Below are 19,866 nucleotides of genomic sequence, written 5' to 3'. Positions count from 1 at the left end.
CAGAACTCTCTGGAATTTTGGGCTAAATCAATAACCTTTTTACTATCAACAGCTATTGATATTTCAAAATACCTTCATTTGAAATTTGTCTTGGCATAGTCATAAAAAAATCAATACGAAGTTATCAATAAGAAATGAAGTTACACAAGATTCAATTCATTGAGTCAGTGAAAAATCAGGATAAAATTTAGCTATAGGTTACTAATGTACATGTCATAAAAATTATATTGGGTAATATCTGCCTTGAAACATTTAATACTTTGTTTTGTGCACTTCAAAGAAGCAATCATTACAGAATCTGACTTCACATTCTTGGCATTTTGTTCGAGTTTGTTTTGTGTGGCTTTGTGCATGTTTCCATCCGTACTTCCCACTACAAGTTTTGTAGCATTGAGTACACCGTCCTTTAGTACATTTTATCAATTTATGCAAAATCTGTGACAAAGGCCTAGTAACTTGGGGTGTATGTGTCATAGAAAGAGCAAGGGATTGCCTAAATTTTGTGATAGACATCTTATTCAGGTTGATAGCATTGAAGAGTGTGTAAGCATTTACAACGCTAATGTTGCATAATGCATCAAATGCTAGTTTACAGTACCATTTGATTGATCTCCTGAGTGGAGGGTTATATGAGGCCAGTTGATCAGAAAGATCGATGGCTGACTTGGCAGAGTTGTAGTCTATCACAACATTGGGATTGGTTTTCACTCGATCTTTCACAAGTATTTTTGATGAATTTGAGTCATTAACCATACTCAACATGAGGACATTGCGCTTGTCCTTCCATTTAACCCTTAAGTGGTCGTGCAGCTTTTTGAAACACAAGTGCTCGCATGGGGTGTTTAGAACACCCCAAATGAAAAAATTCATAACTGCTTTTCTTTTTGTTACTAAGAGAAGAAACTATTTTTCAACAAAAAAATGGACTTCCCTGATATCATTGTGCTTACACTCATGCAATTTCTAAATTTAGTTTATAATTATCAGATTTTTAATAAAAAGATTACCATATTTCAAGTCAAGCTGTATTTGTTTAAGTTTTGTAAAAAATATATATATTCAGAATAATGTTTTTCCTGTTTCTAATGTTCCACTGCATTGAATATAAATCATACTAAATTAATCCTATGAATTTTAATTGAATAATGGTTTTCATGACAAGGCAGCTCATATCCAAATATGACCAATTTATATATGTGTAAGTGTATAACAGAAATTTTTACTGGATAGGTAACTTCATATTGATCTAAAAATTGACGGAAAATATAAGGAAAAGTAAATTTAGGCCATGTTCAACTTACATTTTATTTGAATCAGAATCAATCTCCTAGTTTAGGCAATTGTCACAGACAGTTTTCATGTGTCGGAGGCACATTGGATGTTGACACTTTTCACAGGAGGTCTTGATCTTTATGTCTTTATTTCTTGGGCATATCGTACATCTTTTTGGTTTTTTAGTAGTACCAGCAGCAGGTAGAGTTGGCGGTGATTTGTTTTGCTCTCCACCAGCAATTGGAGTTGGCGGTAATCTGTGTTGCTCTCCACCAGCAATTCTTTGAGCTGACTGTCGGATTTCCTTGGGTAGATTCTGCAGGGTTGTTCTTGTTGAAGCCAGTGACTTTATCAACTCCAGTGAAATTTCTTTCAAGAACAATCTTCTTTCCACTCGTATGTCGTAATTGTTGAATAAGTGAATGACTTCAGCATTTATTCCAGCTATGTCCAAAAACCTGTAGAAAAGCACTAAGGGCCACCTGTTGGATCTCCTAGCTGTTGTATAATTTCCACACTTCTGGTCTACCACATCAACACCAGCTTTGTTTGAATTATAAAATGTTATCATACTGGGTTTTTTCTGGAAAACAGTGGAGGGATCAATATCGTCATCATGATGGAAACTTGAAATCAATACAACACTTCGGTTTCGTTTGGGGGCTTATGATACAAGAGTTAACTTCCCTGGAAGCCAAATATTGATTCATATGCTTCTCTCTTTTTACTGATCATTTCTGATGGGATTTGTGGCTTATTTTTTCTCAATGTCCCAACGTATGTGAGCTTCTTATCTAATAACTGATTGGCTAAGGGAATGCTGCTGTACCAGTTATCAGCTGTGATATTCTGCCCACTGTTCTGAATTGTACTCGTCAGATGTAGAACCACATCTGTCAGACTGTTTGAAAGTTGTCACATGGTATTTTAGCACCACAAAATATTTTTTGAAATGAACCATTGAACCTTAATAGAATTATAAAATGGAAAAGAAAGTTAACCTAGTCAAAGAACCACTCAAATAAAATTGAATGTTGTTAGCAATAAAGAATAATCGTATTATCTAAAATGATTAGAAAAAACATGTATAACTGTGATTCAACAACTAATGAGGATCCATTGGCAGATTTAAAAATTATAAAGCGGCTCATTTATTATTGGCAGATCATAAAAAATAACAGTTTGCATGTGCATTGAGGTTAGAATTATTTGTTTACACTTTTAAATGAATCAATCGATCTAGAATAAATTGATAGTTATTTGAATCAATACCTAGCGAATCAGCTGATTGTTTGATCAACCAGTATAGGTTGAATTATAAACTTTACTCACAAAAGATGTATTATGTATACTAAGGAAAGTTTATGTAAATAAATAGGGACAACTATTATTGCTGTATAAATATTTATTACAAGCTAAAAAAGCACGAAAATCAAGAGTATACAAAACTCATATAAAAAACTAAATATATATATTACATGTTAACATCATATATCGCAATTTATTTATCAGATTAGTTTAAGACAATCACTCCGTATATTTATATAAATTTTTTTATCTTCTACTGGGATCGATAATGTCGTCGATGTGATAAATTCCGATGAGAATCCAGCTGGCGGAGATGAAGGAGTGAGGGCGTCCAACCCGGTGCCGACGTCTCCGCAGATCGCCCCAAGCATCGCCAAAGAAACAGGGAACGCCGCCACCCAAGCGCCATCCGATGCAGCCAGTCAACCGCCATCCGCCACCACCATCGTTCTGGTGGTCTGATGAACGCTTCCATTTTCTCTTGCTGTTTTTTCATCCAAAGAATGAGGCTCTTCAGTAATTTCAGGAGTTGGTTCTTCACCATAATGGCATACCAAGTATGTTCATAGATGAACTTAAAAGCTGGCTTGAAAAAACCCTATATTAATTCAGTTTTCTGTGGAGATATGAACTTAAACACACTCATAGATAATGATGACGTAAATGATTACTTAAATCTGCTTGGTTCATTAGGTTATAAGTGTTGTATAAAGGAAATTACTAGACCTGCATCGCTAACATGCCTTGATCACCTCTTTATAAGATCCAGTCCACTTTTGGAGTATCAGAGTGCATTGTTTACACTTAACAGCTGCGGTTGGGAGAGGAGGATTGTAGGATGTTGGAGGATGAAAGGTTGCCGAAGAAGTTGAGGGCATTGCAGATGAGGAGCATAACAGATGGTTAAACCCCCCAGTGTCAGCTTGAAAAAGCACATTCAATATATCTCATTTTACATGGTAAAATACGTTCTTCACACTTTCTCATCTCATTTGCAATGTTCAGTTCAAATAATCTTTAATTGGGACATTTGTACTAGATTTCTTAATATTTCAAATGTCTCCAAAAAAAATCGTTCTGGTGGTCTGATGAATGCTTCCATTTTCTCTTGCTGTTTTTTCATCCAAAGAATGAGGCTCTTCAGTAATTTCAGGAGTTGGTTCTTCCATATCCAGTTGCTGAGATGCAGCTCCCTCTTCTGGATTGTCATTCTGCCAAAAAAAAAAAAAAAAAATAGAATGGTTATGTTATCATACAGCTATCATCTATATCAGAGGAATTTGAAAAAAAATGGAATTTCCCCAATGTACTACTGGGGACAATGAACTGGAAACATTTCCAGCTACGAGCAGCATGGAACAGTGGCACAGAATACTACAATTGCAAACATTTTTTTTAGTATTGCAGGGTGCGGCAGCTACGATTAAGCATTTTTTAGGAGTAATAAAAAGTGACTCAGGATATATAATGGAAACATGTTTTTATTTTCTGAAGCGGTTCAATATACCATTTTATATTACTTAGTTTTTGAAAATTATGTCCTGAAGATGGCGACCGTTAGCATCAATACATTGTTGAAGGCGATCTCTGAAGTTTTCAGCAGCTCTTGCACACATATCGCGGGGAATGGCATTCACTTCGTCAATAATCCGCTGTTTCAACATTGCTAGAGTGTGAGGGCGGCCTTTGAAAACCCTTTCCTTCAGATATCCCCAAAGAAAAAAGTCGCAAATGCTCAGATCTGGTGACCGCGCAGGCCACCCAACATCACCTCTCAAAGAGACTAGGCGTCCCGGAAACATCTCTCTCAAAACGTCTAGTGAAATTCGAGCTGTGTGAGCAGTAGCTCCATCTTGTTGGAACCACAAATCCGCCAGCCCGTGTTCTTCAACCATCTCTTCTAATTTGGGTTGCAGAAAGTTTCTCAACATCGAAACATAACGTTGGGAATTCACTGTCACGGTCACTTCTTCCTCCTCAAAAAAGTAGGGGCCAACCACGCCAAATTGTGATATGGCACACCACACCGTCACTTTAGGAGAATGTTGAGGTCTTTCATGAATAATTCGAGGGTTTTCTTCAGCCCAGTAGCGAAAATTTTGCTTATTCACGCACCCACTAAGATGAAAATGTGCCTCGTCACTACTAAAAAAAGCTGCATGTGGAGGGATTTGAGCAAGCATTTGCTCACACAAATTTTGTCGGTTGGCGTAGTCTACTGGGCGTAATTCTTGAGCAATCATTATTTTAAAAGGATGAAACTTTAAATCGAAATGTAAAATCCTTCTTAAACTGCGGTCTGAAATCCCCAATGCAAGAGAATGTCGTCGAGCAGAGCGTTCCGGTGATTGTTCGAATGCTGTTCTTACCCTCTGCACATTTTCTGGCGTTCTAATGGACTTGCGACGACAATGTGTATTTGTTTTCAGTGTACTACCAGTTTCCTCCATCTGCCGAATCCATGACCGAATTGTGTTTGCATTCGGAACGGCGTTGTTGCGTGGAATGTTGAACTGTCGTCGAAAAGCTCGTTGTGTAGCGATCACAGATTTATTGTTCTCATAATAAGCGCGAACGGCAAAACCACGATGAGCACCGGTCCAAATCATGTTGGCTACTGAAATGGGGTTAACTAAGAAACAAAAACAGACCATGTGGAAATTTGTAACTTTATCACAGCTGATGTGACAATGGAAACAAACTGCTTAATCGTTCCTGCCGCACCTTGTACTGTTTGCCTTGGTTGATGCCAATTACAATATTTTCTGTATCTAAATTTTGGCAGTCCTGGAAAATTTTCAGATGGTGGTGTTTTTGGAAATACTAAGCTGTATAGAAAACTAGAAAACGGGGCACTTAATATCCCCAGTCCAAAACCATTACAAATTCCTTACAGAACTGATCCATACTTCATCTTAGAACTTGTTCACACTAGCAATTGAGGCGGTAGGTGCAATAAGGGCTTTAACTCAAAACTATCATTCTGAGATATGAAGCTTACAAGTTTTTCCACATGTATCTAGTAAAATTTGGTTTACATTATCAAAATATGAATGGCTAAACTCTATTGAAAATATGTTCTGTAAGCAACATTTCTAAAATCAAATTTTATTTCAAGATACTTCATTCTCAATTCAATAAAATATAAAAGTATGTTAAAAGCCCTTATTGGGGAGAACACTTCATATGACATTCTATGCAATAAGGGCTTATAAATCAGTTCTCCCCAATAAAGATTGAAGCTATTTTTATGAGTAAATTCTATTTGGCTTAGGTAATAAATATTTCAATATAGTTTAATATATACCATTGTTTATTTATTCCCATTCAATAGGTATTTAATCATGTTAATCAGGCTGAAAACTATATGTTTTTATGAAAAAGGAAACTTTAAAAGTGTCCATAGTTCAATGAAATCTTGGAACCTTGAATCAATGAATACAAAAGTGTTGTCTTATTTAAATACCTGTAAATAATGTCTGATAATGGAACATCCATGGCCAGCGGTTCATCATTTTCTTCATCTTCTAAATCAGTGGAAAAGCTCTGTACTTCTTCATCACCTTCTAGGCTAGTTTCCCCTCTGCTTGCAAAAAACTCTTCATAGAACTGTCGGCTCTCCTGCTTCAAATAAGGATAGAGATCTTTCACATCTTTGATTTTTCCTATTTTAAGTGGAACTGCTGGTGCAATAGACAAGGAAAGTTCTTCAGGTAGCTGCTTCATATATTTGAATGGTTCGTACACTTGGGAATATGATTTAGACACAGCAAGTGTCCCACAAGGTTTGTATTTGATTATACAGTACTGCTGGATCCCAAAGCGGCTTCCTCTACTTGTGGGGGTCTTTGAAAAATAAGGTTGCAAGGCTTCTGACCAACTGTAAATAGTAAGGTCATTTTTCAAAATGAAAGAAGATGGATTTCGTCTTGCTGCTAGTATTTTGTCAAGATACGTTTGAGGAACTTCTACTTCTGCCTTCTTCTTCAGACTGGATTTGATGAGCCCAAAGTTGCGATCGCACTGTCCAAAACTGTGACTGCACACTGGGAATAGCTGCATAACTTCTACGTCGTGTATTTTTGCAAGAAAGGAACAAAATTTTTGCATTGTTGAATTTTTGTTTTGTCCTCCTGCTGCACATCTGACAATAACACGATCCTTTTGATCCCTGGAAAGTCAGATTTCTTCATCGTTATTGCATCATGTAGAAATGATGCAACACTGTCTGGGCCCTTTTTTGCTTGAGACTCGAGGAAAGTATACATTATTGAAGAACTGTCATTGTGACAGTGCACATTAAAAACAAATAACCATAAAAGTCTTTTGTAAAACTGTTTTGTGACAGTCAACTTTGGAAGTGGTAAGTTTTGGGAGTAGTCAAATTCTAAAACTAGTTCTTCTTGGTTGTTTGATGCATTTTTGATAAATTCTGCTTCTAATGATACAGCTTTATCCGCCTTTCTCTTGTGAAGCAAAAGGTTGTTCTTACAGGGGTCATTTTGATGTAGAGCCAGCTTAATCTCACACTCTTTACAATAGTCACAGGTATCAGTTTTTGGTTTTTTGAAAGTGAAGTTTGTTTGGCGAAAATGTTTGAAATATGTTTTGTATTTCATTTCTAAGTTTGAATCAGTCTTTTCTTTAAAATACACTCGGAAAGCTTCAAACAACATTTTTATATTTAAATCTGGGTTTTTAAAGTAGAGTCTGTTTGATTTTCCTTGAGAGTCATGGCTTGGGCGATGAGGTATACTTTGGAGATGGTCATTTGCTAGTTTGTAAACATGCTGATGGAACTTCTTCTGGTGACCATGGTTTCCTCTTTTCTCTTGGAAAGAGTCATTTTCTTGAATCTTTTTTTGAATTAGTCAAACCCTCTTCTCAGAAATCATGAATAAACTTAATATTAACTTTCTACAGACAGGGATGTCATTGCCTGACTTTTTAATTGAGTATTTCCATGAGAATCTTCTCTCTTTCGCAGGATCCACGGTCAACTTCTGTTTTCCCTTCTTTTGTTGATTATGTGTCATACAGCTAGCTAAATAAATGTCTTGCGACTCTTTAGAAGTGTTGGAATAAAACTTGTCAAACATGTCTTTTTGTTCACAGTTCTCAAATAGTTTGAAACATTCATTGGTGCAACACATTTTTACTTCAGAAAACGTTTTACCTTCCACAGGGGTTTTTGTATTCACACCTAAATAGTTCAATCCAGATAATCTTCTTGTTTTGGCAATGTTTCTTTTCCATCTCTCCTTATCCAGCCGGACGTACTTGGCACCCTTTACAGTTCCTGGCACATTATCACTGTCTTCAACACTCATTTTGAACAAAATACCACTAAAAACTGTATTTTTAATTGATGAAACCTTTTAAAATATGTAACCATACAAATCACAACACTTTTAGCAATATTTTTAAGGTTACAATGTAATAGAACCATAGAACTAAGAAAAATCATCTGTTCTCTGCAACAAGGGCTGAAAACATGTGTTTGCTATAATAGTGATACCAACCTTGAGAAAAAAGATATCTGGATGAAACTTTCACAGTATATAGGAAAAATGATGGAGAATTCAATTCTGCATTCTCCCCGATAAGGGCGTTTGGGTCTATAAGCCCTTATTGCACCCACCGCCTCAATTTATTTTGAACAACTTTTTCTATGAGGAATAGAACACAACTAAATTTAAGCTTTATATCGGATGTAGCATTTACTATGGAAATCTCGCAGATCAAGTCAAATGCAACTTTTCAATACCATTTGATGGACCTCCTCAGTAGAGAATCTCAGAAACTATGAGAGATATGGAAAAAATGTAAAGGAGAAAACTAGTTTGTAATTTTGTATGCTTCAATTTTTCACAGAATACAAATGTTCATAAGTTGCATAGTTTCCTAAATTTATGGGAAAAATGAGAAAATGGTACTTTCAAACCACCCCCACCCCTTTAGCACAGGGGGTAGGAGTGAGGACTTTTGATATGATAATCCACTTACTATCCTTAAAAGAGCTGTGGAGTTGAAAATTGTGTTTCAAACTTTTCCTTCTATACCTTTATTTGAGCATTCGTTGCCTGGACTGAAAGACAGATTTTATCGTTTGTACCACATGTATAAGTTCTACAAAATATAACAAAAAACATATTTCGCCGCAGCGAGTCTCATGTTTTTAGAGTAACCATTCGCTCAGAAGTCCATTGCTGACTGACTTGAGGGCCGTCCATGGACGTTACCCTAGCCTAAAACACATGAAAAACTCCCGGGAGAAAAGAGTGAGAGGTTCAAAATTGGATGGAGAAAGAGATAGTTCCTCGTGGAAAAACTGTCACAATATTGCAGTATTATCTCCACAAGGCAGAAGAATACGCTGTACTGTGCACAATAATTGTTAATTTCTAAAATGCAATAATTTATTCCTCACACTTGAGAAAATTGAAATACCCTTATGTCTAGGAAAAGATGAAACATTATGAAAATTCAGTCCAATCACTCCATTGAGTCCAAAGTTTAATGATTTAGATTGGCATATCATGAGAAATGATAAAAATTAAATCATTCATCTCCTCTTAATTCTACTCATTACATAATCATTGATTTCATACTTATCAATTTCTATTTTACAAAATTTTTTTGAGGGGGCTCTTCTTGAGAAGGAGCAGGGTGCTCTTCATCAGAATCAAATATTTTTACCTTCCTTTTCTGAGCTCTTTCCTTCTTCCTATTTTCCATTCCCTTCTGACCCAATTTTTTTGTGAATTTCTCATCTCTCTTCTTCTCAATTTCCTCAATTCTTTTTTTTCTGGAGAATCAGTGTAGACTCTGGATTTGGTTATTATTCTCTTAGGTGTTTCACTCTAAATAGGACTGGGGTAAGGACGAATGTCCTCCAGATTAAACTTTGTAGTTGATGGTGATGTTGCTTGAGAATGTGGTGTGATAGATGACAACTGTGGACGATCTGATGTGATTGATGAACTTGATTCTGGTGTGATTGAAGAACTTGATTCCACTGTGATTGATGAACTAGATCCCGGTGTAACCTGACTTGCTTTATAATCAGCAAAATCAAGTGCATTGACAGGCCATAAGCCTGTCTTTTTGAAAGAGTTCACAATGTTTTCTGGTGTGAATGATTTTATCACTGCTCTCTTTGTCAACATCACAGTTACCAGTACCCTAATTGTGGTCCTTCTTCCAGGATTAGACAATTGGTATTCATAGAATACCTTTGCACAAGCCGTTTTAAAAGGTGCGTAGACCCCAACATCTAGAGACTGGAGTCTATATGCGTGGTGTGGGGTGGAAAATGATAGTAAAACTATACGGTTTTCCCTACATTTATTGATTACTTTTAAACTGATGTGCGAGTCGTGATTGTCGAGGAGAAGCAAGATTTTATCTTCCTATGTTGGTTTCATGTATTTTATTATATGGTCAATCACCAAAGGGAACAATTCCCGAGTCATCCATCCATTTTTACTCCCTAAAGCTAAAGAATCTGGATAATCATCCCTCAAATATTCTTGTGGATCTCGTAGCCTTGGGTATACATAGCAAGGGGGTAGAAATCCACCAGCAGCATTCATGATACCAACAAATGTTACTAATTCCCCTCTTTCTGCTAATGTTGTAATGCCCACTTGCTTCTTACCCTTTTCTGCAACTTTTTCCACTGGTTTCATGACTGTCGTGACACCACTCTCATCAATATTGTAAATTTGCCTTGCACTAAATTTCACTTTTTCCATAACATTTGTATATTTTTCAAAAAAAAATCATCAACAGCCACTCTATTGAACCCCTTAGCACGAGCAAGGCTTGTGCTTTCAGGCTTTCTTAGTGACAATCTGGCGACCTATGAAGCTCCCTTATCCATTCAATACCAGCTAGTCCATTCAATTTCCAATTATACTTTGCCAGTATTTTTTTTTCAAAATTTTAAATTTTATGTGTAATATCCAAGTATTACTATATTTTCATTTGATTTTTTACTTATTTCTTTTTTTTCTATCGTGAATAAAAGTATGAAGAAGGGCCTCACACAGGATTACTTCGGGGGTTTCATTTAGACTTTGATATACAATGTATTGTGCATGCAAAGGTGTTTGCTACACCAGTTAAGAGTGTTTTTCTCTGAAATATTTTGTACAATGTATGTTGATTGGTCAAATAAATATTATATTGTATTATATTATTATACTATAATATTATAAAGATGAGGCATTTAAAGCTGGTGAGAGTTTCACCTGCTGCAGGTCGATTGTATATACATTGCACTCACCCTTCTTGGCTCTATCTTTGTCACTTTCTTTTTCCAACCTTGCTCTATTCTTTCTATGGTTCTTATATAAAATGTCATCGATGTGCCCCACTTCATGTTGACAGCAGATGTCACATTTATCTTTTTTTGTTTGAAAAATACTTATATTCATACTTGAAACTAAATCACTGAATGTCGTTCTCCCTAATGGTCTTTCATTTTCTTCTTTGCATTTCTTCTTATATAAATCATTTAACTCTTGACCAGATTTGATAATTGGCTGATAGGACATATGGAATGAAATAGCAAATTGTTTTTCCTCATACTTACCTTTTGCTTCTCTTGCTGAACCTGAACAGCCTTCCCCTCCTTTTTGGCATGTTTCATCAACTTTGGGTTTTTCATTACTCGTTCTCAAACTCATGCTATATTCAGAGTTTATAGTCCATTGTCTCACAGACCATTCTCCCAAGTTGAATGTATTAAGGTTGTTTGAATGGCTTCCTTCCTTGGCGTTGGAGGAGCATAGTTCGGGAGTTTGACACTCGTAGCGCTGAGTGTAGTGAAGCTTGCAATGCAATCTCTCTCTTCCCCCACTTTACCACCAGACCACTTCCCCTCGCAAAAGAAGGTAGTCGAAATAGTAAGTCTTTCATGGAAGAATTCACCCCCAATGAACAAATCTATTCACAGTTGCAGGCCTCGTAACTAATTGATTGTTGTAGACTGGCCTGAAAATGTTGTGGCCCTTGAAGCCTCTTGAAGAGCCACTTACTGTGAGAAGATTCACTTTCAACTGCCAGCAATCCTCGTGAATAACATCAATGCTTCCCATTCAGTCAATGCTGACCGACTAGGGTACTCTAAAGGGTAGTTCACTTTCAACAGTCAGTATTGCTAGTGAATAGCATCAATGTTTCACCTTCAACTAATGCTGACAGTGTCTCACTGTAAATCTGCTTGGTTGTGTGTCAGCGTACCTAATGAATAACTCTACTACTCACCCATACAATGCTCACCACAGTCAATGAATACAGAACAGTGTTCTGTGTTCTGTATTCATTCACAGTCTGTTTATTGGACTGTGAGCTCACTGTCATTCTGATACTGTTTTATGTTACTGTAATTATTACGGTGCAGAAAATGGTGTTTCAGATCACCTGATCATAAAGTTTTATCATGATCATTTTGAAAATGATCCAAATCATAGCATTGGATTCAAAGCATAACATCTCCCACGTTTACATAACACAGACTTTTCTTTAAAATTAAAGAAGCCCTTATAATGCACCACAGACAAATCTATAGCTCAAATAGGCCTATCAGTACTATATAACCAATTCATACCCAATTTTCAATAATCTTTTGGAAAGAAGTTATTTTCCATACGATGGAAAAGTCCTAATAAATAACTTGATTGGTGTTATAAATGATGAAAAAACAATCATTCAAATACCAAAATTATTATATTGACTGAGTACAAATTAAAAAAGCGCCAAGTTCACACCAAGCTTACTCCAGTATTTCCTAATACCAGATTATCCTACTTTATGGAAATATGAAAATAATTAAAAATTGAAAAACTTCTGTTGAAAATAACATCAACAAACGTGATGATATAATACAATTATTTCAAATACAGAGCAAACTATACAAAAATAAACAAATAAGCTTAAATATGCCTACACAATCGAACCACAAATTTATATTATTTAGTGTACACACTACTCTGTTTTAGTTCTGTTTACTGGGAGAATGCAAACATTTTCAACTATTATAAAAATTGAGTGTTCATATTGAATTACCAAAATAAATAGTATAATTGAATGGTTTTAGGAAAAGAGCAAACTATACAAAAATAAACAAATAATCATAGATATGACTACACAATTGAACCACAAATTTATATTATTTAGTGTAGGCTATACACTACTCTGTCTCAGTTCTATTCACTGGGAGAATGCAAACATTTCCAACTATCAAAAAATTGAGTGTTCACATTGAATTAACAAAAGTAATAGTATAATAAAACGATTTTAAATAAAATAAGTAATAATAAAATTATTCAGTGTTTACAAGTTTGTGTTTCTTGAATAGTTCCAAATTTTTTAAATAACTCAATATTATTTGTTAAAAGTGGTAATTGAGTGGAATATTTCCAATTAATTTATCAATTTGAGCCATCTAAATTCAAAATTTATAGAACAATGTAAGTTTGGGGAGCATTGTGTTCTCCCACAAATCACGGTCCACTTCGATGCATTCAATAAACACTTTCCTGGATCTCGTGTACATGACAAAATCACACCACTTCCTTTCAGTGATGTTCAATTGTCCTTGCACTTGGAAAAAATAGTTGTGTCTCTTTTTTAATTTCAATTTCCCATTCCACCCATTTCCAAGCATGTGTTTTTGTTCTCTCTCACAAATTCGTTGAGTGGTCCTTTCACTGATGGGAGACACTTCACCTCTACAATCCCTTCATCACCAACCAGTCCATCTGGACTAGCTCCCAAATATCCTCCTTCAAATAAAAAAAACACAAGATTGAACAGTAACTTTTTCTATTTTTTTTGTATTTTTCTATGGCATCTTTTTCATGTACTCTGCCAAACTATATTTCAGAAGTGTTGACATCTTTTGAGTACAGGATTGTCTTCTCACAAGGCTGTGGCATGATGTGTACTCCAGTCGCTTCACTACTTTGCCAAAGTTGGATGCTGTAAGCCTGTTCATTCTGAATTCTTTCCATAAAGAATTATTATGTTGCCCAACTGTCTTTCTTTCGATCTCTTCTCGATGGTCAACCTCTTTCTTCAAGATTTCCATCTGTTCCTCCATTTTCTTCAGCAAATCTTTTTCTGGCTCTATGGCTAGTGGTCCATATTCCAAGTCATAAGAGCCTCCATGCCTTATTCTTTTTTTTGTGGGCTGTTAGTGCTGAACAATAAAGATCTTCTGGTTTGGATTTTTTCTCGGGAAGACAGGTGGCATTTTAAAACTTTTCCTGGACTCTTATTCTGGAGTTTTCTCCAAGGGCTCAATTGCCATTTGGGACCTGCACTGTGTGATAGTCCAGCTCCTATACATTGCCTCTGATATGAGCCTCTGGAGCAATAGTTTACTCTCTTCCCACCTGTAAACTTTGCCACAAGTGACATGTACTGCTCCGCTCTGTTGGTAGTTTCATTTAGAACTAAACTTCCTGCCTTTGATTCTAATTTTCCCAAAAGCCTCCGAATTTCAGCTAAAAAGTCTGGATCTAGTTGTGTCAATACATTTGAATCATTTTCTTTTCTTTTGCAAAACGATACCCTGCACCTGTCATGTTGGCCAAAAACATGATCAACTGCATTTTTTAAGTCATGTCTCAAATTTCCCAGGTCCCCTGCGCTTTTTGTAGTACCAGCTTCCTTGATGGCCGTCCTGACGCCCTTTGTTATGTGCTCTAGTCTTGATATATTCTCTCCCACTGATGATGAAGTTAAATGTCTGCGAGATTCTATGGGGAACTTTGTGTTTTCAGCCAATTTGTGAAGGTGGTCGTTCAGGGCCCTTGTTATGTGATTTGCACACAAAACTTTCTGTACATATCTTCCATATTTACAGCTCTCTTGGATTCTGGCATAAACACTAGAATCCCCGTCACCTATGTAGAACTTGTAAACAAGACCATAGTCTTCTTCACTTCGTTTGAACCCTTCTACAATAACACTAGTTTCCATTCCTGTTGAGGGGCCATTGAAGTTCTTGAAACAGTCATGGTCAGGTGGATCTTCATTCTTGTTCTTGTGTCTTGTGCAAAAGTAACAAAATTTGTTGCGAACTCCAAGGAAGAGTAGCTTCTTGTTCTCAGCCCCAATCAGTACACCCTGAAACAAAATCCATCAAACATATACTTCAAAGGTGTTCATTTTAAAAATATCATTTTTAAATATTCTGGAAGCTCATTTTAAAGCTATAAACACTCATAACAGATGAAATTGAAATTGATTGGACAATCCTGTTAAATTTGTGTAGTATAACCTTGTATCATGTTATTATGGAAATGGTTGGTGACTAGTGATTTAATTCCAGTATCAATTCAAAAACATAAACATAAATTAAATCGAATGAATGTTATCTGACACATAAAGTAGTGAAGAATGAGTTATCCTTGTTGAGATAATTCAGAAGCACACACAAGTAAGAGGACTCACTTTATGAACATTCATGTTAAAGTGGTCTTATTCAGCATTATTGATCAAATATATCTTCCCAATAAATGAAATCAAAGAGCTTGATTGTTTACAAACGATAGAGGAATCTATTAATCTCTTTATTAAAATTTGATGTGAATAATTATTTCCCAAGTTTTACTCACTGTTAAATTTTCAAAGCTCCTCTCTCTGTTTCGAGATTTTGAGTATCATCCATCCATCATATTTTCCATCTTCAATATTTTTCTTCCTCCTTGTTTCACTTGAAAAATCAAAGTTTATCTTGGTAAATTACGTTTTTGCAGGTACTAATTAACCTAAAGTAGATAAATTTATTTTTAAATACCTAGGAGACTAGCGGTCAAGATGAATAGTTATTGCAAAATATATTTAAAAATAATTAGTTGTTTGATATCCATTCGAAATTCTTTTAGAATAAAAAATATTTAAAATATAAGTTATTGTTAACATTACAGTTTGACTAGGCTAGATGAATAAGAAGATAAATTATGATACTCTTGCTCATAAATGATTTTATTGATAAAATAGTCAAGTTTTCTTAAATCCAATTTATTGCTTTACTGTAAACAAATTAAGAGGTTCGTTTCTTATTCATTAATAACTCAAAATTTTAGTATCAAATGACTTTGTAAATTCTTACTTTGATGATAAATTATTCAGATAATAAACTCACCTTCATTTTTCTGCTCATTTTAGAGTTTCAATCAACAAATTTATTCAATTATCAACGTGGTTGTATCTAATATAATTGTAGCTCAAAGCTGCGTATATGGATGCATGGGCAACATAACCTAGTTCTTAACTGACATACGAGTTTGCTTCGACAGTTCCAATGGTTGCAACCGAGTTGACTAAATAATGCCAATTTTACTAGCAGACTTTGATAGCGGAAACAGTGATAAGACAGGGCTACCAACTAAACCTGGTAACCACTACTGTAGCAGATGGATAGCGGTTCTTGTTAGCTGTTACCTTTTTATCACTCCCTATTCCTATTAACCGCGAATTTTTAATTTCAATCACGAGTTTCATAATACATCACAAATTATATTAATTTACTAAGAATAAATTTGGTTTGATGGATGAATTACAAGACTAAAATGTTGATAAAATGCAATAAACCTGTCATCAAGCAATAAAACATGCTGTCATGAACAAATATGATTTGACTGACAAAATTGATCTTTTGATAATAATATTATTGAGATTTAGTTTTTCAAATGCCAGGTTCGATTATTATTTTTTTGATTAAGCTACAAAACTTAGCCTACTTCATCAAATAAGATTGAATGATGGTGGCTAATTCCTAGATAAATAATATTCTTCCTTATTCATCCAGCAACCAGCATATTGTAGAATTGAAAATTAGAAAGATCTAAGCAATTAAATAAATAAAATTACATTTTCAAAATAATGATTGCAATAGGTATGGAAACAAAGTTATACCGTATATATTCACTTCTCCTTATATGGCCATCAAAATTGATAGAATGAATGAAAATTCTAAAGTGATTTTTTGAAATGTATAATATTGATTAATTTTTCAATTTATTACAGTAATTAATTATTGAAAATGGCAAAGAAAAATAGTCGATTCATGTCCTAGTAAATTGATGAAACATTTTGAAAGCTATAGGTAACTTACTTGCAATGAGAATTTTTATTTCATTCCGTTTTCAGTAATATATTATGAAGAATTTTCTTTCATGAATATTACTGCCAAGCAGGGCTAGATTTAAACCGGTGCACAACAGAGCGGAACACTATTAGTACCTACCTAGGCATATATTCAGCAGTTTAATTCTATTCAATTCAATTCAATTTTTCAATTTTATTATTTATTAAAAACACTCAAAACAAGACAAAACAAAATTACAAAGAATTACGAAACAAATTTGATTTGGGATGGAAAAGTACCAGAAAAGGCAAAGATTATGATGTACAAGGTGTATTACGTACCCATCATATTATACGGAGCCGAGACATGGACGATGACGGAAAGAGAGTCGAGTCGAATACAGGCAGGAGAAATGATGTTCCTCAGGGCAATAAAGGGGAAGACACGAAGAGACAGAGTTAGAAATGAGGATATAAGAAGAGAATTGAACATGGGGAGTATAAGGGAAAAGGTTGAAAGTATGAGACTACGCTGGTTTGGGCACATGAAGAGAATGAGAGAGGATCGGCTGCCAAGGAGGATGGAGGAGATGAGGATTGAAGGGAGGAGACCAAGAGGACGACCGCGACGACGATGGACAGACTCAGTGGCCAACGAAGTGGAGAAGAGAGGACACCGATGGCGGCAGGTGGAGGACGAGCGATGGTGGGAGGACCGAACAAGATGGAAAGGCATTGTAAACAACCAGACCCGGCACTAGCTGGAACGGGACCCGGATATGTATGTATGTACGAAACAAATAAAACACAATAAAATGTTACAAATATAAAAAACCATGGGCTTTGTGTTTGGGTGTGTTGGAGAGGAGAAAAAAGAGAGGAAGATACCTAGCCAACTATGGTTTCCCATGTAATAGGCAGGCAAGAAGAGAAGAGAAGTAATGAGGAAAAAAGGGGATTAAATTCCAGTTAATACATTCAAGAGAATTCAAATCCTATCCTAATCCTGTATTTCATGTTTGCTGTCTTTCAACTGAAACTGAAACATGAAAATGAATTGTCATCAAGATAATAATATAAAAAATACTATTGACCTAATGCTGATTTTTATTCAAACCTGACACAAGAAAAATTTAGTTTGAATAGTAATCAAAATTGATACAAATGGGCCAATTTTATTAGATAAAGAAAAAAGTTTCCCGGGGGAAGACTACAGTATACTCCCTTCTCCATGGGAGGTATTCCATACCCTCCCAGAGCATAGCTCCGGTACTTTCTTGTGTCAAGTATCAAATAATTAACTATGCTTTTTTAGATTTCTATTTAAAAAATTATTATGCACATAATTATATAGCCTGCCTGTATGGGCCTACAATATAGAATTTATTTTTTATTTTTATCTTTGATACATTATAGAATGCAGATATGTGTACAAGACATTGTATCTTATCGCTCAAAATGATGAAAGATTCACGGCTGCTACCGTACTCCTTCAAACCAGTGACCGCACTTGAACTTGCTCTGCTTAATAATCGAGCCCCACCTTGGAATAATATTATATTATAGCCATCAAATATATCGATATATTATATCCTTTCCATGTCCACATCATCATTTCACATACTGTACCCGCTCTTTCGAGAAACACGTTCAGTAAAAAACTTCCACAAAAATTTGAAAAAAAAACAAATTCTTAATAACGTATAAATCATTTGCGCTCTTTATTTCCTGTTTAAAAAATTATATTTTAGTTTTTCATATTGAGTGGTCTTAAAAAAGATCACCATTACACTACTTCAACAAACAGAGCGCCCCAATATTAGATTTTATCAACTTGTGGGCTATACAATTGAAGAGATGTAGGTTATTACAGAATGACCCAAAAAGATTGGTTGGCTTTTAAGACATATACACAAACACCCAAAAATCATGTTTTTGATCTCAGGGGACCTTGAACGTATAGAAAACTTGAAATTAGGGTACCTTAATTTTTTTTTGGAAATCAATACTTTCCTTACCTATGGTAATAGAGCGAGGAAAGTAAAAATATGATTTCACCTCTTGGCAAGATATAATTAGCAACGTCCCGTCCGAATCCCTCCTCACAGGGATAATAAACCGATTTTCAGTAGCCGCTACCAGGTCTAGTAGACGCCAAAAGTAGATTTAAATAATAACAATAGAGTGCTTAAAGTGAGAAAACGGAAAATTGACATGAATTCTATAATTATAATAATAATGCTGTTTAATTCATAAATAGTAAAAGACTCAATTACAATTTTATGATATAATTCTAAACAAAAACACTTATTCTAGAGACAAAATAATCAAATTGTTAAAAAAGATCACCATTACACTACTTTAACAAACAGAGCGCCACAATATTAGATTTTATCAAATTGTGGGCTATACAATTGAAGAGATGTAGGTTATTACAGAATGACCCAAAAAGAATGGTCGGCTTTTAAGTGACTGTAACTTGAATAATTTCCAACATACATTTTATTTCTATATATTATGAGTTTGTTCAATTGTCTAATTTCAGAAAATGTCATAATTAACAAAACTGCTTCAAAGTCGTCGACGTTCCATTAGGTGGCGTGATTATCTTTTGGCCTTTGTTTGCCGCTCTTTACAGTATCACGTATGTTAATTATGACGTTTTCTGAAATTTGACAATTGAACAAACACAGAAATATAGAAAAATGAAATGTATGTTGGAAATTATTCAAGTTATAGGCATTTAAAAATCGACCACCCTTTTTGGGCCATTCTGTATCTTGCAACAACAGAAAACATTCAAGTAATAACGTTCATATCACACATATAAGGAACTAATTTTACCATCGGAAGAAACAAATTATCAGTCATACTAAATTAGGATAAGTATTGAGAACAATATTTTCAATAAATCAAAATCACACTGATTATCCAGAAGCGAAATGCTAGTTGTAATTCAATACAGAAATGGGATTAGTGTTAATCTAGCTCTAGAAGATCCACATTTACGAGTAACATTCTGAATGAATAACGAAACACACTAAAAAAACTGGTTATTTATCTAGTAATCAGTCTGCTACTATTTACATTTCATTTTACATACTACCATAGTACCATATTCATTTCATTTACATTTATGACAGACTGCCACACTGTCAAACGAGAGAAGGAGGGCATTTC

At 35.0% G+C, this 19,866-nt stretch overlaps 2 protein-coding genes across 2 annotated transcripts in view; both read right to left on the bottom strand.

Moving 5' to 3' along the window:
- Positions 1 to 3,693: 3,693 nt before the first annotated feature.
- On the bottom strand, positions 3,694 to 17,502 carry LOC120351130. The gene is made up of 2 exons (XM_039427266.1): positions 17,029 to 17,502; positions 3,694 to 3,791 (listed from the first exon to the last, which is right to left on the bottom strand). The coding sequence occupies exons 1-2, from the start codon at positions 17,420 to 17,422 to the stop codon at positions 3,787 to 3,789; spliced, it is 399 nt and encodes a 132-aa protein (XP_039283200.1). The 5' UTR covers positions 17,423 to 17,502; the 3' UTR covers positions 3,694 to 3,786.
- A 184-nt stretch (positions 17,503 to 17,686) lies between these two features.
- The window catches only part of LOC111047679 (putative uncharacterized protein DDB_G0283223), a 6,587-nt gene continuing 4,407 nt past the window's right edge, over positions 17,687 to 19,866 (bottom strand). The window contains exon 2 of the mRNA XM_039425726.1: positions 17,687 to 17,725. Within this exon, the coding sequence (XP_039281660.1) occupies positions 17,687 to 17,725 (39 nt within the window). The remainder of the gene's footprint in view (positions 17,726 to 19,866) is intronic.

Source organism: Nilaparvata lugens, chromosome 4, assembly GCF_014356525.2.
Source record: "Nilaparvata lugens isolate BPH chromosome 4, ASM1435652v1, whole genome shotgun sequence".
NCBI classification, from domain to species: domain Eukaryota; kingdom Metazoa; phylum Arthropoda; class Insecta; order Hemiptera; family Delphacidae; genus Nilaparvata; species Nilaparvata lugens.
Note: the sequence above shows the minus strand (reverse complement) of the source record. Positions and strands in the feature narration are given on the sequence as shown.

Bases quoted from the DNA above. Each gene is read 5' to 3' on its own strand.
- LOC120351130 (XM_039427266.1), bottom strand. From the start codon at position 17,422: ATGCCTTTCCATCTTGTTCGGTCCTCCCACCATCGCTCGTCCTCCACC.